Consider the following 27412-nt stretch of genomic DNA (forward strand, 5'->3'; position numbering starts at 1 on the left):
CCCTCGAGCGTTCGCACGTACACTGTACTTCGTCCACAAGCTATTGTTCCCGCCAACCAACCATTCATACCTTACAACAATGGGAGACACCGAACAAACTTTCCAAGCATGGTGCGAGGCAGCAGGCCTTACGGAAGACACATTCAGGATACTAACGGCACAGGCCATCCCATCGAAGGACGTACTCAAACGCCTCAGCGACGAAGACATCATCGCTCTCGAATTGCCTATCGGTCAACGCGGTATGCTCCGCCACGCACGGACCACCTTATGCGAAAACCAAGCTACTCTGGATCCCCAGCAACAGGCAATTCCAGACCAACCTGCAGGTGCGGCGGCGACAGCAGAGGTGACTACAAAGTCCCTGGCCAAAAATAGCGACCTGAACGCCCTTCTCGAAGAGCTAGGCGATAGCGCGCTCAAGGACATCATATCAGACCAGCACATCAAGCGTACCAACGACCAGAGTTCTGTGAAAGGTGAGCGTAAACCGTTACTCATTCCAGACTTTATTACCACCAAAAACGGTTCGCTCGACGCAACTGATGAGGCCGAACTCGCGGCTGACGGGGACATGAAACTAATAATGCGAACATCCAAGCAGAGACCAAAACCGGGCCAAGTTTCCCTCCCTCAGTGGATATCGGCCAACGCCCGCATCTTAAAGACATTAATTAACCGCGGCATGTCTCCGAAGGACACATTAGATTACCTCGACCATACAATCAACATCGGGGATTACGCGCAATCTTTCACATCCGCATCAGTTCTGCGATATGATCACGAGTATCGAAAAAAGCAAGCGGCGGACTCAATCGCATGGGGCTCTGTCGACCTGCACCTTTCATTATATCATCTCGATAAAAGAGACACAACTCAGACAAAAGGAAACGTTTCCAAGAAACCAACAAAAGGCCGGCATTACGACTCCAATGGCAAGGAGATCTGTTTCGACTTCCAAAATCAAACCGGCTGCCAAAGGTCATCCTGTCGCTTCGCGCATGTGTGCATCGAGGAGGGCTGTCACAAAGACCACCCACAGTATCGCCACAAAGCATTCCGGGGCAACAACTCCATCAGCCAAGCATAGCATAAGGTGGCTATGCTTGAGTTGGGGGTATTTTGTCTCACACGAGCCGCAGGCAAGTGTGAGACAAACTCACGACCGCCGGCCTGCATACTTGCTTCGCAAGATGGTTGACAAATATCCACTGTGGTAAAAATCCAGTTAAATCATCAAGAGAAATAAGCCATCCATCCTGCCAAGTTAGTTATATTGGATTATGAAGTACTTGTGAGTGCCAAGAAGAAAGCACATCGGATTCTTTGCCGTATTCTACCATCTATTGTTCTCTGAACAATTGCTGCTTTCCACACAATGGCTGCCATGAAAGACCATGTGAGTACCACTAGTAAATCAAGAGCAAGGCGAGATGTCAACAGCCGATTTATGACTGATGACAATGGCAAACTTCAATATCAAAACTCTGAAGACTCTTTCTGCTTAGAAGACCTTGACATGGAGGGGGAAGATATTAAGAAGACTTGGCTTGGTAATTTGGTAGACAAACATTTTGAAGGATTAATCAATGTGGAGTGGGGCAAAACAATGAGGTCACCAGTACGTTTCAAATTTTGCGCTGAAGGAAATGACACCCACAAAGCTACAAGTTTTAGTGATGCTTGGATTCATGCTTTATCAGCTACTGGACCAGAATCTATAAATAAGATGAAAGATCTTCAGCAATTCAAATTCACACTGGACGGATCTGAAGGGCAGGTCACTGTGAATGTATACAGTTCTACTGGAACTATCATGTTTCAAGGTCACCACGTAGACTGGCTGTCAGCTAAGCTTGATATGTTACTGTTGGCGGTAAAAGAGAGACTGACTTTAACAGAGGGGATATCAGAGACATGTCTTAAAGAGATCAATGACACAACCACAGAACAACAAACCGAATCATCAACTCAGCCATCATCAGTGAACTCTGATAGTCCAATACCTGCCTTGTCATTACATCATTTGACCAACACCATTTCTGATCACACAACACAAAGTAAATCAACAGGCACTTCAGCGTCACTACACAAGACAGTAGCAAATAGGAAGAAAACAAAACAGCTGCAAAATTCTACACCGATGAAGTCCAACAAAGAAAACACGCCATCCAAGATTCCAAAACGGCAACAAGTAACGAAAACAAATACTCCATCATCAGTAAAATCAGGATCCAACTACAATATAAATACTCAGGATCTGGCAACTACCTTATCAGGCATGTTCAAAACTGTTCAGCAAATTGACCATAAGTATTGTGAACTCATCAGAAATGGGCATAACATCACTGACATTGCAAATAAGTTAAGATCATTTGAAACAAATCTAAATCAGCAGAACACTCATATACAACAACTTCTGAAGATGACAGAAAAACATCACCAAATGTACACAGAGATAAAACAGACGCAATCATCACAGAAAGCAAGTGAGTGTGTCGACTGCAGAGATGACATCAAGCAACTGGATAAGAAAATTAATCACCTTAACAAGTCTATCCAAGGATTACAGGAAATGATGCAACAATCTCAAACCAAGGTGGATACCATCCTACAAAACCAGCAGCAACAACAGAGACATTTTCAGGACACCATTGTAGAAATGCAAAAAATGAACGACTCACTGCTCAAGGCTCAAAATGAAACAGAAGCCAGAATGAAAATGCTGATAAAGGAAAAAGAGGAGAAGCCTCAGCACAACAAAGGGAAATATCAGGAACTATCAACCAACCCTTTCGCACCACTCATGAATGCAGAGAGTGTTCATGGGAATCCATTTGCAAGGGAAGATGAATCATCTGAAGAACAACAGTGGAAAACACCCAGGGTAAAGTTTGTAAGAAAGACTCAGACACTCATTGTTGGTGACTCTATGCTGAAGGATATCAATCCTTCCAGGGTGTACAGAAATACTCATGTGAGAACTCTTAGAGGAAGTAATATTCCTCAAATCACAAGTTATATTCAATCTGTGTCAGCTTCCAACATAAATAATATTGTCATTCATGCTGGTACTAATGATATTGATAGTGGTATCCTGTAGAGGAATGTGTAAACAAATATTCTGAGTTGGTTCAGGTAACATTAGATAAATTCCCAAAGTCAACAGTTTTTATCTCATCAGTCATTCCAAGACAAAACAATTCATTATTCCATGCTTTAAACACACAACTGCATAAAATGTGCAATATGCATAATAATTTAGTGTTTATCGATCACAACAATATCAATGCAGCAACACATTTGCATGACAATGTTCATTTAAATGACCAGGGTACAGCTTTGTTAGTAAGGAATATTAAGGATATGCTCGCTCCAAACCTTGGTGTGAACCAAAACCTTTTCAGGAGAAGACAGTTTTTTCAACATCCTGTTAATCCGGTGGTACAGCAATACGGGGACGCAACACAAGGTTTTCATTGGTCTAGAAATCACCCCATTTTGCCAAAATATGTTGATACACCTCAAAGCCATAGGCAAATGATACCAATCAACAGATATGAGTAACTTTACATTTCAGAAAAACAGCAATATACAAAGTTCACTGTCAATATCCTACTGGAACATACAGGGTTACCAAGAGAGAAAGTTTCAAGACAGTGACTTTATAAATAATATTACTCAACATGACATTATTGGTATTGGAGAAACTTGGCTCACAGAACAATTGAAACATACTTTTCACATTCCTGGGTACTATGACTATTCTGTTGTCCGAAAAAAGAAAAAACAGAGGGGTGGTCTTTCACTTTTGGTGAAAAATACTATAAAGAAGGGTGTAAAAATGGTTCATTCAGATGTTGAAGACATGGTGTGGTGCAAACTTTCAAAAGGTTTTTCAGATTACAACAGGATATATTTATTTGCTTTGTTTACAACGCACCAGAAAATTCCAAACATAAGTCTGAATCATTTTCGAACGTTTAGAACAGTTGATCACAAAATATAGCTGTTCTGGATCTGTCATGATTTTAGGGATTTTAACGCCAGAGTAGGATTACTGCCAGATTTTATTGACAATGATTTCTCAAATCATATACCAGTTCCACCAGGATATTCTGTTGATACACATCTTAATCGCTGCAATATGGATAAGATCGAAAATAAGTATGGTAGAAACCTCATAGATTTATGTAAAACCACAAATACAAGAATTATGAATGGCAGACTACCTGGAGATATTTGTGGAAAATTTACATGTTACCACTGGAATGGAAACAGTGTAGTAGATTATGGTCTTGCAACAACAGACATCATCGATAACTTTGAGTATTTTAAAATACACAATTTCACAATTTTCTCAGATCACTGTCAAATTTCTACTTTCTCAAACTAACAAATTTTAATCCAAGCAGTGTTAAAGATACTGTGAATTTGTTACAAATGCCCCAAAAATGGAAATGGGATAAGTTATGTGTTTTTAATTACACGGATAGATTAGCATCAGATGAGCTACAAAAAGATTTTGCAGAATTTTTGAATACTAATATTGGTAATAACAAATCTGACATTAACTCAGCCACTAAGCATTTTAATGACATCTTAGATAAAGCCTGCAGTGGAATTTTTAATAGACAAAAGCAGAGAAAGAAAAATTTAAAGAGAAAGAAATCAAAATGGTTTGACAAAAACTGTGATGCAGCAAAAAGGGACCTAATAGCAACAGCAAAACTATTAAACAAAGCTCCATATGACAGTCAGTTAAAAATTATCTATTACACAAAGAAAAAGAAGTTTAAAAAACTTGTTAAAAATAAGAAATTGCAATTCTGGCAAAACAACTTAGACAAACTAAACAGTCTACATGCCAACAATTCACATGATATGTGGAAATTGATCAAGTACTTAAAAAATAATGATAAAGATAATAATACTGGAGATTGTGTCTCAGCAGCAACATGGATGGAATTTTACAAAAATTCTTGCTCAATTGAAAATGACAGGTATAATGATTTCCAACAGCAAATTATTGATAGTTTAACATCTGAAGAAACTAAGAATCAGGCTAATCAGCAGCTGGATAAGTCAATAACAACTAATGAAGTGTTATCAGCAATTAGAAATTTAAAAAGTAAAAAAGCAGCAGGGATTGATGGGTTTTGTATAGAGTTGTTAAAACATGGTTCCCCCTTTCTCTGTAAACCCTTAGCTAAATTATTTAATGCAGTTCTAGATACATCCAACTTTCCAGACATCTGGAATACAAGCATTATGACACACTTATTTAAAAAAGGAGATAAATATGACCCGAAAAATTATAGGGGCATTTCTGTCGGAAGTTGTGTAGGAAAAGTCTTTTCTTACATTCTAAATGAAAGGCTAAATAGTTTTTTAGATGACAATCATATTATACATAATAATCAAGCTGGTTTTCGCAAAAACCATCGCACAATAGATCACATATTTACCCTGAAGACAATAACATAAATATATTAACAATAAGCAGAACATTTATGTTTGTTTTGTTGACTTTGCTAAGGCTTTCGACTCGGTATGGAGAGTTGGTCTTTTCCATAAACTTCTCAAAAATAACATTAATGGCAAATTATACAGACTTATAAAACACATGTACACCAACACAAAAATACACATCAAAACAAATAATTTTATCTCGCCCAGCCTGAAAGTTGAAAAAGGAGTAAAACAGGCTGTGTTCTAAGTCCTAGTCTGTTCAATTTATATGTCAATGACTTGAAAACAAATCTAGACAAAGTAAATACTCAACCACCAGTGTTGAATAATACCCCAGTTAACTCATTATTTTACGCTGATGACCTAGTCTTAATCTCTACTTCAAAAGAAGGTCTACAAAGGGAGTTAAATACACTACACACATTTTGCTCCAATTGGAAACTTGATGTTAATTTACAGAAAACCCAAGCAATTAATTTTAGTAAATCTCCTTTGGTAGATAAACACTTATTTAACTATGGTAGTACATGCATCAAATCTGTTAAGAGCTATACATACTTAGGACTGACAATTAAATCAAACGGTAGTTTTAGTGACACAATTACAAATTTGGCTGATAAAGCAGCAAAATCTTTGTATAGTTTAAAAATTGCACAACAAAAAGATAAAATTTTCCCTACATCTATTCAATGTTTTCATTAAACCTGTTTTACTGTATGGATCAGAGATTTGGGGACAAGATTTCATGGATTACAAGAAGTGGGATAAATCAGCAATTGAAAAAACTCACCTCAAATTTTGTAAGAACATTTTACAGTGTAATAGACAAGCTTGTAATGCCGCTGTGAGGGGTGAACTAGGACAGTTTCCACTTCTACTTGAGATCAAACTTAATATTGTTAAACACTGGCTTCATATCGTACAACTGCCACATTGTAATCTTGCTAAAGAAGCTTTTCTGGAGCAAATGGTAAACAACACTAACAATAGATCATGGTTTAACTGTTTAAGTGCTTTAATTAAAGACAATGGAATGGACTTTCTCCTTGATAAAGCTCCATCACTTAAACACCACAAAGTTATAACTGGTTTAATGAAAACAAATTTAACAAACAATTATGAAGTCTTTTGGAAAAAGTTGATCACTGATGAAAATAGTAAACTAAGAATGTATGCTAAAATAAAACGTAATTTTAGATTAGAACCCTACTTAACACAGTTACAAGGTGAGAAAAGAAAATTGCTCACCAAACTTCGCATTAGCAATCATGATCTAGCAATTGTAAAAAGGAGACACACTGTTCCAAAAACCCCAATTACTGAAAGATACTGCAATCAGTGTAACACCAACAGTATTGAAGATGAAACACACTTTTTATTAGTCTGTCAGAAATACAAAGTCCAAAGAAAGTACTTTTTCAGTAAAATCAATTTCCCAAACGACGATACTGAAAATCAGCTTATTTCTCTACTAACAAAACAAGAGTTATCTTTTAATGAACAACTTGCTGATTATATTTTTACTTTATATAAACAAAGAAATACCTAGTTATATTTATTATTAGCTACTATTATTATAATGTAATACTTTATCTTTATTGAAGAAAATTTTAACTTATTTTTGTATCACACTTTTATTGCCACAAATGTGATGTAAATCCTATATTTACAAGCAAGCAATAAAAATATTATTATTATTATTATTATTATAATCAGTTCACAAACATGAAATCGTCATACTGGCTGTGTTCAACACCCCTGGTTGTATCACTGACTGTGTTCAACACCCCTGGTTGTATCACTGGCTGTGTTCAACACGCCTGGTTGTATCACTGGCTGTGTTCAACACGCCTGGTTGTATCACTGGCTGTGTTCAACACCCCTGGTTGTATCACTACCTGTGTTCAATACCCCTGGTTGTATCACTGGCTGTGTTCAATACCCCTGGTTGTATCACTGGCTGTGTTCAACACCCCTGGTTGTGTCACTGGCTGTGTTCAACACCCCTGGTTGTATCACTGGCTGTGTTCAACACCCCTGGTTGTATCACTGGCTGTGTTCAACACCCCTGGTTGTTTCACTGGCTGTGTTCAACACCCCTGGTTGTATCACTGGCTGTGTTCAACACCCCTGGTTGTATCACTGGCTGTGTTCAACACCCCTGGTTGTATCACTGGCTGTGTTCAACACCCCTGGTTGTATCACTGGCTGTGTTCAACACCCCTGGTTGTCACACACAGAAGTAAACCTCATAGCCAAACATTTACGGAGTTGTTTGTATTACCCAGTTCGAGAGATCATCAGAAATAAACTAATGTTTTCTTTCATCCACTTCTTTCCAATGGAAGTACATGTACAGTGCAGTGCTTTCTCAAAAATAAATATAGAATTAGTAGCTTGTCATAAATGGTCTCTGTAAAGAATTCCTCTGTATATGACCTGCAACTTTAGGAATGACATGATCTAATAATATTTAAACTATATTTTTGTGTTCACAATTTGAAATCTACAGAATGTAAGAAAGAATTGAGAGTGGAACAATGGAAACCATGGTGTTGTGTTCATTTCATACAAGATTTATGTATTGTAACATCCTGCATACGTATTATGTAATATTACAGGGTGAAAGCTACACCTCATTCTGACACTGTTCATGTTATTTATGAATTATTCATGATCCAACTGAAAGTACAACATACTGGATACCAATGTTTCAGTTGTCAGTTTTACTTAAATTTCATATCATCCCTCCACATACCATAATGCAGTGTCATTTGTCTACAGTCTGCAGTTCTTGATCCATATTCACGTCATGCTTCATTCATAGTGAAATGCAGTTATCAAATTTATGTCCATGTATCAAATTTGTGTTAAGTACTTCAGTAAAATTGATAATTAACAGATTCATAGTATTAGCATTTAAGAAATTCAATTAGTTAATAGTATGTGTGATAATATTGAACTCCCATCATTTTGCCAGCCAAAGCTGAAAATATACTCCATTTCATTTGTCATGGGGAGTTTGGTTTTAAAATGTAAGTACTATGACACGGTTGATATGATTGATGTTTCCTCCTAGTTTAAAAATTTTTAGCATCTGTAGTGTCACTTATACAAAGATTTTATGAGAGAAAAGATTTCAATAAATCATGGAGACAGCAAAACTGAAGCTGTTAATTCCGTGACTGTAATTTTGTCAAAGATTCCGTATCATTATAAGAATAACAAAATTCAGCATATGAATCATTTCAGTAATTTTTTATTTTTGAACATTGATTATTTTTTTCAATTTCCCAAATTTACCTAAAAAAATAAAGCAAAACTGAACATTTTCTCTGGTATTTGACTATTTTTTGCTTTGCATAATATTTTCTAATTGTAAGTGTTGCACAACGACTGAAATGGAAAAGAAAATCTGCAAAGCAGCAGTGTTTATCTGGGATCATTTCTGTCTTGCAGGTTGGAATGGAAAACATTGTTCACAATTCAGCATTGCATCTGACAGCAGAGCAAGCTAAACAAGCAAGTCGTCTTATTGATCCAAGAGCAAGCATTGAAACATCCATTGCTAATGGTATGCAAGATGGCCACCCTTGCAACCAGAATATGGATGCAAATCACCATGGAAACCCACCTAATCTTCCTATGCATCTGGACCCAAGATTACCACATGCAGCATTTGCTAAAGAAAATGTAGCATTTCCCACTAGCATGCCCCTGGCACCTCCTCCTCCGTCAGCAGCCACCAAGGATGGTATACAGCATCGGGGTCACTGTCCTCCTATTGATATGAGAAATATACAGCATGCCATGTTCCAACCAGAAATGGCTAATGCATTCTATGGAATTAGAATGGAACAATCTAAGGCTATTATGCAGGATAAAAATATCAACAAATCTGCCAGCAAACTGAGGCATACAGAGCCAAATAGACAGCTTGATCCAAACAGACCTATGGACTTAGGTAGACATACAGATCCTAACAGGTCGACTGAGGTAGGGAGACAGCAAGACTTGCATAGATCTGATGGTGTTGGGAGACAGGTAGATGCCAATAGACCTGCTGATTTGAACCACTCAACAGATGCAAATAGACATCTAGATGTGAACCGACCTGCTGACCCAAAGAGACACATGGAACTGATCAGACCAGCAGATCATCAGAGGCACATGGAAGCAAGCCGACAACCAGAGCAAAGCAGACCTATTGACTTAGGTAGACCATTAGATCCAAATAGACAAGCTGAGCCCAAGAGACCTGTGGATCTACACCGACAGACAGAACTTCACAGACAGATAGAGGCACACAGACACTTAGAGCCCAGCAGACAGCCAGCAGACCAACACCGACACATTGATCTCATGAGGCAGACAGATCCACACAGACACATGGAGCAAAATAGACAGGCAGACTCACACAGACACCTGGAGCAGAGTAGGCAGACAAACCCACACAGACACATTGAGCAAAATAGGCAAACTGACCCACACAGACACATGGAGCAAAATAGGCAAACAGACCAACACAGACACATGGAGCAAAATAGGCAGGCAGACCAACACCGACATATGGAGCACAATAGGCAGACAGATCCACATAGACCTATTGAGCAAAACAGACAAGCAGAACAAAATAGACTAATAGAATTGGGTCAAGTACGTGGTCAAACAGAAAGGCCATCATCCAGAGATGGTGTGGAGAACATGTTTTCAGAAATGAAAACATTATCACCTGTAGACGTGGCTGCTGAATCTCTTCTGTCTCTCAGCTCATCATTTTCAAGGAAATCTTTTCCTTCTCAACATAATCAGTCAGAGCCCAGGGACACGCCTAGTAGTTCAGAGACGAAAGGTCATGCAACAAATCCACCGATGTGGAGCTACCCAGCATCCAGTATGGGTAGTTTAAATGCTAGAGAACATACTATGGAGGGTACAGCATTCCATATGACAATGGACAGTAAGATGGAACCAAAGGCTATAGATCGAACCATGCCTATGCAAAGACACGCCATTGACAACCAAGAGAGAGCCAGGACTTCAGAGAAAACGTCTGTTGTAGCAAATTTGAGTACACATCCACCAGCTGGTAATGTGTTCACAGAACCAACAAAACCACGAAGTATTGAAAGTCCAATGGCAACACCACAAGAACATTTTAACTTTACTTTTCGAGGGCCTAGCCCAAGAAGAGACATTCCGTCACCGATGGTGAACAGAACACCAACAGACTCACCAAGAAGAACTCCACCAAGTACAAAGTCTCCCTTACCATGGCCTAGAACGCCACCAAGTACAAAGTCTCCATTACAGACCCCGCCACGTCCTTCAACGGCTTCTTCTTCAAATCAGGAAGAAACACCGACAAGTCACCTTGACAAATATCACTGCTTCATAGAAGATGAGAAAATTTCCATTCCAATGTGTGGATGTGTTGGTGAGTTTTCAATCCCTGTGTTTGGGAATATTCATTGATGGCAAAGTGTATTGAAATAGAAATTTAGACCCCTGCTGCCAGGAAATGTTTGACTGTTACTTTCAGTTCCAGTATTTTTGTGACTTTACAGGACCACTATATGTCAGTATGTTTTCCCAGACAACAATGTTGATAGATACTCCCATTGATACTCTACAAAGGTGAAGACCCTCATTAGCAAAGAAAATCACAGAAACATTAATTTTTTGTAACATGATTTATTTGGAGATTCGTAATATTTTATTCCCACATACAAATGTATTTAGACTTGGTTCAAGTCTGTGATTTATGAATGTTTGAGTGGAGTGAACACAATGATTTGTATTTTGCTTTCATGTGAAATGCGCGCGTGAGTGGACGCGATGAGTAGGGTGAACGCGATGAGTGGAGTGAACGCTATACAGCGGAGTTTCACCCGGAATCACAGACTTGGCTTTCTTGCACGATCTGCGTTGCTATAAATTATTCATGAGATGACGTTTTCTTTACTCATATATTATTCATAAGATGACATCACTAAATTTTACAGATTGGGAGGAGTTACCAATTGACCCAAACGAGACGTGCATAAAACTCACATGGCGTTGTTGACAATTATGTCGAGTGCGATCACTCCCACAAAATTCAGCACGACCTCTGTTGTATCACCGAAAACGCGTGAAAATATCTGTGTTGTTTGTGGGGCCCATGTTGCAAAATGCGAAAATCGTCGCCGGTTATTCAAGGACTTAAAAAGACACCGTCCTTACAGTTGTAGCCTGTCCTCTTACGTGCCCAAAGCGATGGAAATCAAAACAATGTGGGGCGACTTCGTATGTCAGTGATTTTCCGCTGCCGGTTGGTGCGCAGACGAACACATCTTTTCCCTCCATGTAACTCTCAACAAGCTTTCTTTGGTAATCTCGCATGATTAGCGATGGTCGACCGATCAGTTGTAAAACGCGGTTGATGTACGAACTTGATGCCATTATTCGCCCAGATATAAAACGCACTCGATGTCTAGCTTTGCACGGAGATGACAACAAACTTTGTATATAATGTATGCAGAGGTTTATTAGCATGCGTTCTTCTTATTGGCCAGAATAACGGCGGGGGCTGTCAATCATTTTGTATTTGCTCCACGTCACTGTGTACACAGTCCGTCTCACCGCCTGTACTTTGCAAGAAGTCCAAGTCGGTGGATCCGGCAGAAACTAACTCACTACTGCGCAGACTCAAACGTGACGCATTCAATCGCTGGGAAAACCTGGCGTGAGCTGCCAAATTCCGGATAGGTTTGTACGAAATAGGAATGACACAAGAGAAACTATTATAAATGATTCTATTTTTTTAAAATTCACCGACTTGAACCAAGTCTAAAATGTATTTAAAGAGTGGATACATAATACATCAATGCTGTATGATTTTTGTCACACCGCCTCACTTTGAATTATCTGACAATTTCAGACAATCCCAATGAAAAGGATGAAGGGCCATACTACACACAGCTTGGCACTGGTCCATCGTTAGCAGCAGTAAGGGAAATGATGGAAAGAAGGTAAAATACTTCATTTGCCAAAATAGTGTTTATGTAACATGTTGAATGCAAAATATCCACTTTCCAGTCAGGTTGTAACAGACCTTAAGTACAGTGTTTATGAAAGACATGGTGTGCTTCTCTGTTTCAATATCATGTCAAGATAGTAACTGAATCTTGCTATTGGCATGTTCCCAATGTACACTGTAAGCTGTGTTCCTTTGTACACTGTGAGTTGTGTATCACTGAAATACACCTGTCAACTATCACAGAAATGAAATAGTAGATATAATGACTTGTTGAAATTAGCTGCAGCCACGTTACATGCAATAAGTGTGTACCTTGACTCATTTTCTTTGAGGAGGTTACAATATTAATCTTAATCATATTATTTTAAACCCGATCGTTAATTGAATTTCAGAATTGGTCAGAAAGGTAAAGCTGTGAGAATAGAACAAGTGCTGTACACTGGTAAAGAAGGCAAGGGTTCACTTGGTTGTCCCATTGCAAAGTGGGTAAGTCTGACTCTTATACTGGGTTGTCCCATTACAAAGTGGGTACCGGTAAGTCTGATTCTAATACTGGGTTGTCCCATTGCAAAGTTGGTAAGTCTGATTCTAATACTGGGTTGTCCCATTGCAAAGTGGGTAAGTCTGACTCTTATACTGGGTTGCCCCATTGCAAAGTGGGTAAGTCTGACTCTTATACTGGGTTGCCCCATTGCAAAGTGGGTAAGCCTGATTCTAATACTGGGTTGTCCCATTACAAAGTGGGTGAATCTGATAGCAGGTTGTTCCATTGCAAATTATGGCTGATAGTTTGAATTGGGTGATACACTTTTTTGCCATTATGTCCTTGTTTTGAGTTATCTTTTACAAAGCCAAGTGTTCAATATACTGAGCCTTCTGCTAATCTATGACAATCACAGTTTTTTGAAATTACACTTTCACTTCAGCTTTCCTTTTCATGTGGCTATGAAAGGATTCCTGACTGTGTTGGTAAAAGCTAGAGCACTATATGCTAATTCAATTGTTGGTGTTCTCTATTTATGAGAGTTTATATGAGTCACATGTTTACAGTGTAGTCTAGGTCACATGTATGCCATTTATGGAATCTGTAGTACGGTATACATACTAGTTCAGAATGAGATAGCGCCCTCTCTCTGTAAGTATCCTTTTGAAAGTGTAATATTCCCATTTTGTTGAAGAGTAGACAATACACACCATTGAAAGGCTATATGTGAACTTACACTGTAAGCCCCACACACCATTGAAAGGCTATGGGTGAACTTACACTGTAAGCCCTACACACCATTGAAAAGCTACGGGTGAACTTACACTGTAAGCCCCACACACCATTGAAAGGCTATGGGTGAACTTACACTGTAAGCCCTACACACCATTGAAAGGCTACGGGTGAACTTACACTGTAAGCCCTACACACCATTGAAAAGCTACGGGTGAACTTACACTGTAAGCCCCACACACCATTGAAAGGCTATGGGTGAACTTACACTGTAAACCCCACACACCATTGAAAGGCTATGGGTGAACTTACACTGTAAACCCCACACACCATTGAAAGGCTATGGGTGCACTTACACTGTAAGCCCCATCATACCAGAATTACAAGTAGCAGTTCCTCAAGAGATAAAGAAAGTAAATGCACATCACTAGTGAGGAATGCTTTATGTAGGCAGTATTTTCAGTGACAATGGCTAATCACTATGTTTGATATAAATCAACAATAATTACATTGAGGCTGCTAAGTTACATCATACCCGGTAATATGCATGTATAAGTGTAATTGTAATCTTCAGAATTACTCTTGTTGTACATTAACTGCAGTATTTTACCTGACTGAGGAATTTACACATCAGTGCTACTAGGTGCCATTTCAATTGTCTCAGTGATTAAGATATCACAGTGATTTATGTCTTTGGATGAAGGTTTACAAATTGTCTATATTGAAAGTTTACAATGATTACAACAGAACACTGCGGTCACAGGGCAAAATCTGACAATTTATGCTGGTAATATCTTTCTGAAAATGAAATTGAGAATCGAAGTTCAAAACAATGTGAAGGGGAGCATAGATGGTAATCAGACTGTTTCTCTCTATCCAGGTTATTAGAAGATCAGGACCGGAAGAGAAGGTGCTTTGTGTCGTTCGCCATCGATCTGGACATTACTGCCAAACTGCTGTCATCATTGTTGCTATAGTTGCATGGGAAGGTGTACATTCAGAAAAAGCCGACAACACGTATTCTTGGTTGACAGACAAACTCTCCAAACATGGTCAGCCAACAGTTAGACGATGTGGCACCAATGAAGAGTAAGAATTTCACAATGGCTTCAGATTGGAAAATCTTTAATTTTTTGATGATTTATGTGTTATACATCTCTGAAGCTTCCTGAAATGTTCTGTTATTTTCTGTAGTGTTAATCAAACAAAACACATTATCTTAATGCTGCTGTTTCATTGTACTTCAACCTGACATTCAGTGAGAAGTTGAAGGTATTACCGGTGTTATTACAAGATCACAGGTGTTATCCTGTCTGACAGTCTCTGATTGTGCTTCGCGGATAGAATATGACGAAGATCCTATCTATGTGTCAAGTTAGTTAAACTAGACATCACCACAGTCCGTCTTTCTTGTCTTGATATATCATCACACTTTTCAATGGTTTTATTTACAGGAAAAGCTGCGCTTGTCAAGGCTATGACCTGGATACATGTGGTGCATCTTTTTCCTTTGGTTGTTCCTGGTCCATGTATTACAATGGATGCAAATTTGCCAGGAGTAAAACACCCAAGAAATTCAAGTTAAACACAACAGCTGACTCAAAAGAAGTAAGTACAGAGTGTTGGAGTTTCTGAAGATTGTTTGAATCGTTAAAAAGTTCAAATTTTAATGAGAAATTTCTGACTTTTCTGCCTTTGGTGGGTATCTCTGCTGGTGGGTTGTATTGCTCCAAAGTCTATTTGAAGCCCAGCTCAGCCATGCATTCATTGCTTTATTGGAGTTTGTGTGTGTTGTATGCTAACATGTCTGTGTGAGAGTGTGTGTGTGTGTGTGTGTGTGTGTGTGTGTGTGTGTGTGTGTGTGATTCATTGAACTTTAGCTATGTGGAGGGGTAGGGGTTCAAAACTAACAACTGACAGCTTTCTCATTGCACCACCTTTATTAGAGGTGAGGATGTAGTCAGTTGATTTGGATTGCAGACCTCTTTGCTAGTTGAGATCATAGAGTTGTGGCTTCAATTTGACCAACAAACTACTTGATTTATATTTCTATTTTCCACATGTAATGTAATTCCAAAATAAATTTATAATTGTTCATCGGAAAGATGCAAAATAATATTACTTGGTATTCTACTTTTTATGTATTTATTGTTCAAAAATGTGCAATGTTTACATGACATTGAAAAGATGGCTGGTTGCCTGGTTAAAATGCAGTGTTTGTAGCCTATTTTGTCTGAACACGCAAAACCTTATGGTGGTTTATTTATTATTTTTGACAGGAGGAAGAGTTGGAAAAGCGACTGCAAACTTTAGCAACTGAAATTGGACCATTATACAAGCAAATAGCACCAGATTCATACGGTAATCAGGTAAATGTTCTTCTACTCGATCATTTACTTTTGTAGATGGAAAATCTTGATGAATATACAGATTCTTTGAAATGATCTTTTTTCGGTAACATCATCAGAAAAATATATTCAATGTACTTGATGTTCAAATTCATTTTTAATCTATTCAGTAAACATAATTATTCAACGCTTTTAATGTCAGATGCCTAATATCAATGAGATGGGTTTAGAAAACAAAATGTTTGACTTGTTTACATTTGTAAAATAAGTTTCAAGGAAGCCCAGCCAGGTGTACTAGACAAAAAATAAAAATGTTTTTCAAAGTTTGATGTTTTCTGAACCAAACTGAAGTCAACACTGATCTGCAGATTGTATGAACATTTTGAAGGCATTGCTGGTTAACAGTAAACATTTCACACATCATTGAAATGTTGACATGTGTGAAATAATTGTGTTGTCATTGTGTATTGTTGTGTATAATTATATTGTCATTGTGTATTGACATTGGAAGTAACAGTCGATGTCTCCTTTCTCATTCAAATCACAGATTGCTCATGAAAAAGATGGTGTAGAGTGTCGGCTTGGTTATGGGGAAGGTCGTCCATTCACAGGTGTCACAGCATGCCTGGATTTTTGTGCACATAGCCATAAAGACCAGCATAATATGAATAATGGCTGCACTGTGGTGAGTACATACAATATATCAATCTTTTAGAGAGTGTTTTTTATTGATTCTGTAGAGTGAAATACTCAGTAGTCATGACAATTATGAAGAGAAAAGATAGGGGATAAAACTTTCACTTTTAAGAAGTCATGTTAACTGCTAAGAGATACTATTATGTATGATTAAGCCGTAGAAATCACATTTTGTTTTAAAGTGCCTTAAAATTGCAAAGTTTGCAAATTGTTTCATTACTGGTAGAGTTGACAAGCTATAACACCAGATGATAATACCAATGATGTCATGTGTGTGTAACTCAAGGGCCGTTCTGACACAGCATTTAACAACGTTGTGAACGCCGTTGTTATGGTAAACAACGACGAAAACCACGTGTGAGAACAGTTAACGACGGTGCTGCGACGGCGTCGATCTACGGCGTCGAATTTCGTCAGACCTGCAACGGCGCGCCGACGCAAATTGTGTGTCAGAACGGTTAACGACGGTGTAAACGCCCTCTCGCGACGACTTTTGTCCAAAACATTACCTCTGACCTATCAGCTCGAGTGCACAGTACGCATAGCTGGACTCGACACGAACCATTATCTATTATCTCATGTCTCCAGCACGACTGATTGCCACCAATTATCTGAGCGTTCTCTTGTCCAGAATGCTCGGGCCACTGGCGTCAATGCATTGTTTAAATGCTGAAGCAGCATGTACATGAAACGCATGGTCGATCGCCTACGGCGTTCTTGAAAATTTCTTGCGTACTCGTCATGGTCAAACTGAAGTACGTTGTGTCCATGTTGCTGGGCATTCCTGAGGCGACGATTGAACTGTTGAATCCGTCTGGATCGCATATGAAGGTGAAAATACAGGAGACACGCCGCTACAGTTGCGTCCTGGACATCCGCCATTGTTGTTTATATCCAACCTGTACTATAGACATATATTGAACGTAGAGGGCGCAAAACACCGGTGTTTTCCTCAAAACACCGGAGGAAATTCCGTGTATGGACATAAGTAGAGATTAAGGGTTAATCCACAGGTGTTTACCAATCAAAACCGTTAGTTACCGGCGGCGTTGGTTTGGCTAGTGGGAACACAGTATCAATTTAAAAAGTATGGTTTTAAGAGTTTGTGTCATCTGATAAGCCTTTCATAATTGGCTTATTTTTAATGTGTTGGTCTATCCCACAATGCACTGTACCACGCAAGGATCATTAGAGTTCAGCATAACATTTACATTCAAAGTGTGATAACACTAACTGAAACATTTATTTCATTGTTTTTTTTGGTAGTTGCTGACCTTGACAAAAGAAGAAAACCGCACAATAAAGAAAGCACCAGAAACAGATGAACAGTTGCATGTATTGCCCCTCTACAAGATAGCACAAGTGGATGAGTTTGGAAGTGCCGAGGGACAACAAGAAAAAATCAGGAATGGCTCCCTTCAAATACTGAGTTCCTTCCGAAGAGAACTTCGCAAGAAACCTAAAGACCAAATAGTTGAGAAGAAGGGCAGAAAGGGAAGCCATGCCAATACATCTCATGGCAGTAGCAATGCCACCAGCCAAGATAATGACATGAAACAACATGAAAAGGGCATTCCTATGCCAGTTCCAACACCAATTGAACAGAAAAGACTGTATTTACATCCTGAACAACAGCAACAAAGTCATGGCATGCACCAACAATCAGTGCAACATCCAAAACAAGAACAGAGAGGAGAGAAAAGGACTGCTAATGAAGCCTTTTCTGAAAAGCAACAACAACAACAACAACAACTGAAACAGCAACAGCCAGCACAGCAACAACAACAACAGCAGCAACATCCAGTACAGTTGCCAACCAGTGAAAGTAGTACAAACGGAGCAGCTCAACTACCAGCAGCTTGGCCAAGAGATTCTAACATGCCTATGGCACCTGACTTTCATGCCATGTATCGTGGTGAAATGCCACCTGGATTAAGACCTGGAATGAATGAAATGCCAGGTCATCCGATGTTACTGGGTGGAATGTATCCATGGGCCATGCCACCAGCATTATTGCACGGAATGAGAGCCGGAATGTACCCTCCATTTGGCTACCCGTCATACATACCGATGTTTGGACAGGGGTACCCCGATTCCAGGCTTCCAGGACTTCAAGGAATGGGTTTATTTCCTAGAGCACCTGGACTTGTTGATCCAAGATTGATTGGTTATCCTGGATATCCAGGCATGGATCAAAGAGAAGATGTTAAACCAGATATCTCTAAATTGCATGCGAATTCCGAGCATCATGGTAACAAAGATCATTACAGTAAGTCTGCTGAAAGACAGAAACACAGTGAACACAACGATCAGAGTAAGTCATCATCAGTGACAAAGGAACACTTCAAAATGATACCGAATGGAGTCATCACTCACAATAATAAAGTGGAAAATGCGAAGTGTAAAGAAGGAAATCAAGCTGAAGTATATACACCATCTCATCAGCCAACTCTACCTCAAACATCAAGAGATGGATCAGGGCAATTAGCATATCGACCTCATTCTGAAGCACATCCAATGGCTGGCTCAGGATTTGTTGGCCATCCCAGAATTCCACAGAACACTGCAATATTAGCACATTCCATTGGTGGACAGAGTATGGTGGGTCATCCACACAATAGTCAATCAGAAATAGCAAAAGACTCCAAGACGTCAGGAGAGGATGAAGCATATTTCTCTGACAGTGAGCGATGTTTTATGGATCCAGATATTGGTGGAGTGGCTATCGCGCTACAGCACGGCGCTGTATTGTTTGAGGTAGCAAAGCGGGAGTTGCATGCCACAACTGCTTTGAAGAAACCCAATCGCAACAATCCAACTCGTATTGCGCTAGTATTTTATCACCATAAACATATGAACTTTAGGCACCATGGTATGAATGAGTATGAAATTAAGATGGCCAACCGACAGCTGGAAGCTGAGGAAGCAGCAAGGGCGGCTGGTGAACCCATACCGTCAACTCCAACACGAGGTAGAAAGAAAGCACGCATTGTCCAAGAGACTGAAAATACAGAGAAGGAAAATGTGCAGACTTTGAAAGAAGTTGAGGTTTCTAGCATACCTACAAAACAAGCTGTTACCATGACAACAGATAGCTTGGTAACGTTGAAGTCTTATGCATTCACAACTGTGACGGGACCGTATCAAAAATGGATGTAATCTTGTGATGATCAGTGCATTCACAACGATGACAGGACTATCGAAAGTGGATGTCTGACTATGACTCACAAACACTTGATGAGTATTATTTTTCTGTGATTTCCAATGTGGTTCTCAAACTGAAACCAGAGACTAAAAAAACTGTAAATGTTCCACCTCTCTTTGACAAGTTGTTGAAGAAACTCAAGCTTTTTATTTCCCCTTCATTTTCAAAGTTTATGAGAATCTGGTTATGTTCTTGTTGCAGTTTTCTAGTAACTGTAGTGTTGCTTTCAGCTGTTTGTAACATTGTGGACTTTCTTTATCAAAATATTTCAAGATGAACAATAAAACGGGAAAAAAATCTTCATTTTCTGAAATTTATACAAATTTTAACCCAGAACGGCAGCTTCAATATTTGTGAGAAATTACTGAAATTTAAAAGTAAGTTAAAGTTGGATGTATCATTGTATAAAATATTTGTTATTTTACTGTAAATAGGTACTATCAGTTACTCTCATTGGTTTGTGTACCAAGTATTGGATTCCATTGAATGGTATCAAAGACTTCCATGGATGGTTTCAGAGTTTTGTCAGACAATCTGACCTTGTTATGATATTGACACAGGCTGATGGTCAGTTGTTACTGCAGGGTTTGTGAAAATTGAAATCAGCTACGACAACTATGATCATATCCATTTTAAAATTCACATGTTGGGGAACTAATGTCAAGTGAAAGACATTTGTCCATTATGAGAAATACTAAGAGGTTTTGTAAAGCCTGACTATACATCCTTTTATCTATTTTAGCTCAATATCAAAACAACAGTGTTTAAAAGCAGAAAAGAAAGATGCATGGTCCATTCATGGATTCAGTGTGTAGGTCACTGATGGCAATTTTTAGTCTTCATAAGATTACATAACATATTATAGATTTATACTGGTATGTTTCACAAAAGACTAACAAAAAACAATGTTGCAGATCTTGTGAAGATGTAGACTTCAAAATGCGGCATCTAACTTTCCAAGCCAGTATGACAAATTCCATCAAGTATGTTGCAGTAATGTCTCACGGAATTTTAAACGTATGACAACTCATTTAAACTGAGGATTGAGTTTGGTAACATAACCAGATCTTAATTATGTAAGTAGATTTTGAATATTTGACTAAAACTTGCCAACGTGAATCATCAATATGGATGTAAGATATTTGTTGAAATAGATGATTGCTATGGTGACATATTATCTGTTAGCAGAATGTTGTTGTCATTATTTTTATTGTCCGACAATGAATGAAGTAAATGATTTTAAAATTGCTACAAGATTGCTGCAACAAATTATTTGGACAAGTTATAGAAATACCTTAGTATGCACAGTCAATAGAAAACAGAGACGCTGAATAATACACAAAGGGGTTTTGAACTTTTACATCGCTGCCAAGCCTACAAAGGCTAACTAACCTTTTTATGCCTTCTTTCAAGTTGTAGTTTCAGGCATTGATGCTTGCAATCTACAAATCAAAAGTAGTTTTTACACTCAAGAAAAGTCTTTGTGTATGTGAATGTGGTCAGTTACATAATTCATATTTTTGAAGGAACATTGATTGATTTTAAGATAAACACTGTGCATAATCATTCCATAGTTGAATGCAGTGCAGATTGATAACAACAACATTTGGTATTTTCAAATACAAGTATTGTCTGTGATTTCACCTTTGTTTGTTGTAGTTCTCAGAGATTCAAGTTCATATCATTACTTTGCAAGGCACCCTAGAAATGGGAGCACCCAAAACACATACTTTTATTTTAAAGATACAGTCACAATTTTATTCAATCAAAGTTCATCAAACAATCAAACACATGTCTGATATATATATATATATATATATATATATATATATATATATATATATATATATATCACTTTTAAACCAATAGTTCTCTTGCTTATTTACTAGCACAAGTTTTAGCTAATTTAATGTAGTGTATATATAGTGTTTTCTGTACGTATGTTGCCTCTAAGCATTTGTAGGAATTTCCAATAGAGTTTTATCTTGTGTGAAGTTAATGTCTCTTTGCAATTTAGCAAAATTATATATGGATGTATACGGCAGCTCTTAAAAATTAAGAAAAAAATTTTATAAAAGTATTTGCTGATTACTGTAATTGTCTTTTAATATAAATTCTGCCATTACTGAATCTGGTTTCGTTTTGCTAATCACTTTCAGTATATCACAATTTAGTGCAGACTTTCAAATCATTATTTATTTTTTAAAAATTGGTATCAATTGTCATGTGCATTTCTATATTAAGATGAGTGATCATTATGATTTCTGCATGATGATTGACGAAATTTGTCATCACAAGGAGAACGATATCCTGGTGATTGCACAATAGGTAACATGATTTTGACCTGTCAAACCGTGATTATTGCATGATCATGATGATAACAATGCTTATCTCATAGTATTATCAGGCACACTTGGAAAACCGCATTAAACTTGACAAAGACATGAATGAAGCTGTGATGTTTGTGTGAATGTATGTTGTCTAGTTCATAATTAATAAGGTCCTTTACATCATATTGTAAGAAATGGATGGCATTTGCACACTTCACTAGAAATGAAATCAACAGCATTTCAAAATTTTATCCCATTTTGAGCAAGGCTATGGGAAGTCTTAAACTAGAGAGGAACGCTGAGTACGACACCGACTGGAAGATTGATTTCATTAACAACAAAAGATGATGTGTTAGGTGCCATTGGTTTTGCTGAAAAAGTATCGGTAGCCAAAGAAACTGCAGATTGTTTGATTTTTGAATGCCATCAAAACAAATCAAAACCACATTCTGATCGTCCACCTTTTCCTGAAGCAGATTTTAAAGGGAAAGTGACCACAAAGTAAACTGCTCTTCATATTGCAGAGGATTAACAACGCAAAACAGGAATACTATGATTGAAAGAGATGCTTTCATTGTAGTAATGTACAAAGCGCCATCTATAGTTTGCTGACGGGAAATAAATACAGATCATTCATAATTCAAAGGATGTTGCCTCAGACGACAGATAGTACCTATGAAAACTGTTATAGAGAATCAAGGCATTGTTTTTCTGTTTGAATCAAGTTTCTGACAAAAGCTACACTATGAATTCCGTATAAATACAAAAACGTTTCCCTTGTAAACCTTTACCGACCAGCCACGCCGGTCAACGATAATCCGAGGTATCAATATAAATATTTCATGCAGTTTGTGAAAACCTGAGTTTAAGTTGAAGACAACGCTTTCCTTACGGTAGGCATACAGTTCAGTATATTAGTTTCATGTCATTTTAGAGTACGTTATTGCATCAGTTGGTTGAAATAGGCCAAACCCGGAATTCGAATCGACCACGGTACAAACAAAGCCATGTGCGCAAACGCGCATAGACGTACGTGTATTTCCATACGCGTTAGTTCACATGTGGGTTTGTTTGTACCGGCATCACGTGATTATTTTGGCGTACTGAATCTGTAGAACGCATCGCGTCCTTTTTATTCCGGAGTAGAACATGTAGAACCATTAACATATTTATCTCTTACAATCATACAAGGCGGGTCCAGGGTCATTCCACCAACTATCGTTTCCCTACCCAAGCTATCCTCCACGGTGTCAAAGCTCTCGTTTTCATTCAAAAGCTACACTTTCTTAGGTACCCCTGAGGGTGATGGCATTAAGCTATAATTGAACAATAATGAATACAAAATTTCGATCTGACAAATTACGATGTGATTTATGATTTAGCGACCCATAACTGACTATTAAACAGACATTTAAGTTAAAGATACTTAACAGTTACATTTTGAGGCCTAGATCGGTTTGGCAGCTAAGAAGTTTGAACAATTCATTTACTGCCATAGCACAATTAAGCAGCACGAACTTCATTGAGAAATGATTGCAACTTCCTCCTGTAGTATACAATCTGTACTTTATGGGCTCCATGTACATGGTTTAGATTAATCGCATCTACGGGAAAGTGCATCTGCTGACTTGCCTTTGACAGCACGATCTTTGCGAGAAGAGATGGTTTACAGCAACTCAGATCGTAAGAGTGTAGACTACGGATAAGTATGGTCTCTGCCATCTTCATCATCCGACCAACTTTGGTTGTTGAATTTTCATCCGTGACATGTACAGGCAAGATGTACTGGTAGAGAAAGTCCAGTGCCGTCGGTCTGTTGAGATCGAAACTGAGAGTTTTCAAGATGTGCCATTCCAGTGTCTTCAAGTCCGTCGCTGTCAAACCACCGTCACAAAACGATGCCACGCGGCCAAACAAACCCTTGGAATCCAACTCACAGGCTTTCATGGCGATGACCAAAGCTGTAGCGCCGATCGATTGGAGATGTTGTGGTGTGATGAGATTGGATGGCGCTTGTAATAAGAATCTATCCAGGTAGTCAACGGTCTTGAACAAAACTTCAGCCGGCATCGCAAGATGTTTGCAGATTTTTTCCAGGAATCCAACGACGGATGATCGATGTGCAGTGGAGATGAGTTTCTGGTTGGCAAGTATATCTGTAGAAAGGCGCTGCCTTTCCTTCATGTAAAAAGTAAATTCATTAAAGTATGCCATGAAGGGATCATAAACGAATGGCTTCCTGACGATTTCGTTACGTACGGCATTCGGGACGATGGGGTTGTGAGTTGGCCGACGCACGGATCGAGACTCAGATGTTGCATTCGACCGAGAAATACGTGCAGCAGATGAAGTGCTAGGATAAATATTCTGATTAGTAGGCAGAGATAAGTTATTATTACTGACAATGTTGACAGTTTTGTTGGTGGAAATATCAGACTTCCTGACAAAATTAGTCGAGGAATTGGACTTATTAGGGTCATGTAAATTGAATCTAGTGTTACTACCCTGCTCTACATGAGAGTGATGAGAATGATTGTAATTTCTACGGTAAGGATGGTGTACATACCTTTTACTGCGTTCCTTTCCCATGTTTACATCAAAGACAGTCGGCATATATCAGTAGATGTCTTGAAATGATTGCCAAGTTGGTAAAATCTCAGATGAATTCGGATAGAGTTTGCAACAGCAATGATAGTTTTCCGACAGTTCAGTCGTAAACAACGTTGTTTCTTGGCAACGGATGGTACGTCACGTTCAAGATCGCTAACCTCGTCCTCGCATTTTGGATTGTACCTGCCCTCGTCGCTGTCTGTGTCAGTTGTATTTTTTGACTTTTAAAACTTTTCTCTCGAACGAGGGCGCGTGTTCGAAAAATGATGTTCGTTAGGATGCTGATGACCATTCTATAGTGTTCCATTGGACACGCGCTGACATTCTAGTCAAAGAATACGAAATGCACCATGGGACATGTTGTCAAGGAAGTTGACAGACTGGACTACTCCGTCTTAAGATTTTTAATATCGTAGTTTTGTAATTCGTAAGAGATAAATCAAACCTGTCTTCATTGGGACTGGAAACCTTTAGAATATTTTGGTTAAGACGAATATATCCAAAATATCATAATAATTAGACAGAAGTTGAAGTTTCATTTTGTATTTGGATGATCACAGAATGACGTTTGTCATTTTGAAGATATTGTATATTGCTCTAAAATGAAGAATGGTCGAATTTAAAAACTCATCATGCTTAATGAAAGAATTACCACAACCTGAAATATTTTAAAGTATTTTCTTATTTTCAGGACGTTAGTGGGATCTTTCCAGCTAACCAAAAAAGGGAAATAAAACATGCCAGTTCATCATTTATTTATTTATTTATTTATTTATTTATTTATAAAACCGTAAACAGTGCTGATGCTGGCGATTAAAGTAGGCATGGTCACTGATTGTTGGTTGTTTTTTGTGCTGCAGTAGAAAATCCCTATAGTTGTCGATTAAAAACGTTCGTATACACGGTCTTGTAATGAACGTAATGAAATTATTCAATTTTGAAGGTAATGAATAATATAAATAAAAAAAGACACCTCCAGAGTGATAAGGAGGTCACGTTGTCAGAGAACTGTGTGTATTGACAATAATGACATAAATGCTTAGGTGTTCCTGCTCTGTGTAATAGTCTTTTCTAGAATCGCGTACACAACGCATGACTAAATATTAATATTGACTACAGCGAACAGTTTAGTTTCACATTAATTTTCGTATTCTATGTTAACACTTTCACATTTATTTGATTTACTTTCACTTCATAAACGTTGTCAGAAGCTGGAGATTTTTCGATGTCCAAAGAAAATTAAGCAGCAGATAACTCGGCGAGAAATGATTGCAACTTCCTCCTGTAGTATACAATCTGTACTTTATGGGCTCCATGTACATGGTTTAGATTATTCGCATCTACGGGAAAGTGCATCTGCTGACTTGCCTTTGACAGCACGATCTTTGCGAGAAGAGATGGTTTACAGCAACTCAGATCGTAAGAGTGTAGACTACGGATAAGTATGGTCTCTGCCATCTTCATCATCCGACCAACTCTGGTTGTTGAATTTTCATCCGTGACATGTACAGGCAAGATGTACTGGTAGAGAAAGTCCAGTGCCGTCGGTCTGTTGAGATCGAAACTGAGAGTTTTCAAGATGTGCCATTCCAGTGTCTTCAAGTCCGTCGCTGTCAAACCACCGTCACAAAACGATGCCACGCGGCCAAACAAACCCTTGGAATCCAACTCACAGGCTTTCATGGCGATGACCAAAGCTGTAGCGCCGATCGATTGGAGATGTTGTGGTGTGATGAGATTGGTTGGCGCTTGTAATAAGAATCTATCCAGATAGTCAACGGTCTTGAACAAAACTTCAGCCGGTATCGCAAGATGTTTGCAGATTTTTTCCAGGAATCCAACGACGGATGATCGATGTGCAGTGGAGATGAGTTTCTGGTTGGCAAGTATATCTGTAGAAAGGCGCTGCCTTTCCTTCATGTAAAAAGTAAATTCATTAAAGTATGCCATGAAGGGATCATAAACGAATGGCTTCCTGACGATTTCGTTACGTACGGCATTCGGGACGATGGGGTTAGTTGGCCGACGCACGGATCGAGACTCAGATGTTGCATTCGACCGAGAAATACGTGCAGCAGATGAAGTGCTAGGATAAATATTCTGATTAGTAGGCAGAGGTAAGTTATTATTACTGACAATGTTGACAGTTTTGTTGGTGGAAATATCAGACTTCCTGACAAAATTAGTCGAGGAATTGGACTTATTAGGGTCATGTAAATTGAATCTAGTGTTACTACCCTGCTCTACATGAGAGTGATGAGAATGATTGTAATTTCTACGGTAAGGATGGTGTACATACCTTTTACTGCGTTCCTTTCCCATGTTCACATCAAAGGCAGTCGGCATATATCAGTAGATGTCTTGAAATGATTGCCAAGAGGGTAAAATCTCAGATGAATTCGGATAGAGTTTGCAACAGCAATGATAGTTTTCCGACAGTTCAGTCGTAAACAACGTTGTTTCTTGGCAACGGATGGTACGTCACGTTCAAGATCGCTAACCTCGTCCCAAGAT

The 27412-nt window shown here is 38.5% G+C and overlaps 3 protein-coding genes across 7 annotated transcripts in view; 1 reads left to right on the forward strand and 2 right to left on the reverse strand.

Moving 5' to 3' along the window:
- Positions 1-21129, forward strand: part of LOC139122485 (methylcytosine dioxygenase TET2-like) — a 36927-nt gene extending 15798 nt beyond the window's left edge. For all 5 annotated transcript variants that reach the window (XM_070687884.1, XM_070687885.1, XM_070687887.1 and 2 more), the window contains 8 exons: positions 8932-10909; positions 12395-12485; positions 12886-12979; positions 14590-14798; positions 15164-15317; positions 15989-16078; positions 16605-16742; positions 18020-21129. In XM_070687884.1, the coding sequence (XP_070543985.1) occupies positions 8932-10909; positions 12395-12485; positions 12886-12979; positions 14590-14798; positions 15164-15317; positions 15989-16078; positions 16605-16742; positions 18020-19912 (4647 nt within the window). In that variant the 3' untranslated portion in view covers positions 19913-21129. The remainder of the gene's footprint in view (positions 1-8931; positions 10910-12394; positions 12486-12885; positions 12980-14589; positions 14799-15163; positions 15318-15988; positions 16079-16604; positions 16743-18019) is intronic.
- Positions 21130-23791: 2662 nt separating this feature from the next.
- LOC139123315 (G2/mitotic-specific cyclin-B-like) lies at positions 23792-24358 on the reverse strand. The gene has a single exon (XM_070689469.1). The coding sequence runs from the start codon at positions 24356-24358 to the stop codon at positions 23792-23794; it is 567 nt and encodes a 188-aa protein (XP_070545570.1).
- A 1779-nt stretch (positions 24359-26137) lies between these two features.
- LOC139123316 (cyclin-O protein B-like) lies at positions 26138-26848 on the reverse strand. The gene has a single exon (XM_070689470.1). The coding sequence runs from the start codon at positions 26846-26848 to the stop codon at positions 26138-26140; it is 711 nt and encodes a 236-aa protein (XP_070545571.1).
- Between the last annotated feature and the right edge of the window lie 564 nt (positions 26849-27412).

Source organism: Ptychodera flava, chromosome 22, assembly GCF_041260155.1.
Source record: "Ptychodera flava strain L36383 chromosome 22, AS_Pfla_20210202, whole genome shotgun sequence".
In the NCBI taxonomy this organism is placed as follows: domain Eukaryota; kingdom Metazoa; phylum Hemichordata; class Enteropneusta; family Ptychoderidae; genus Ptychodera; species Ptychodera flava.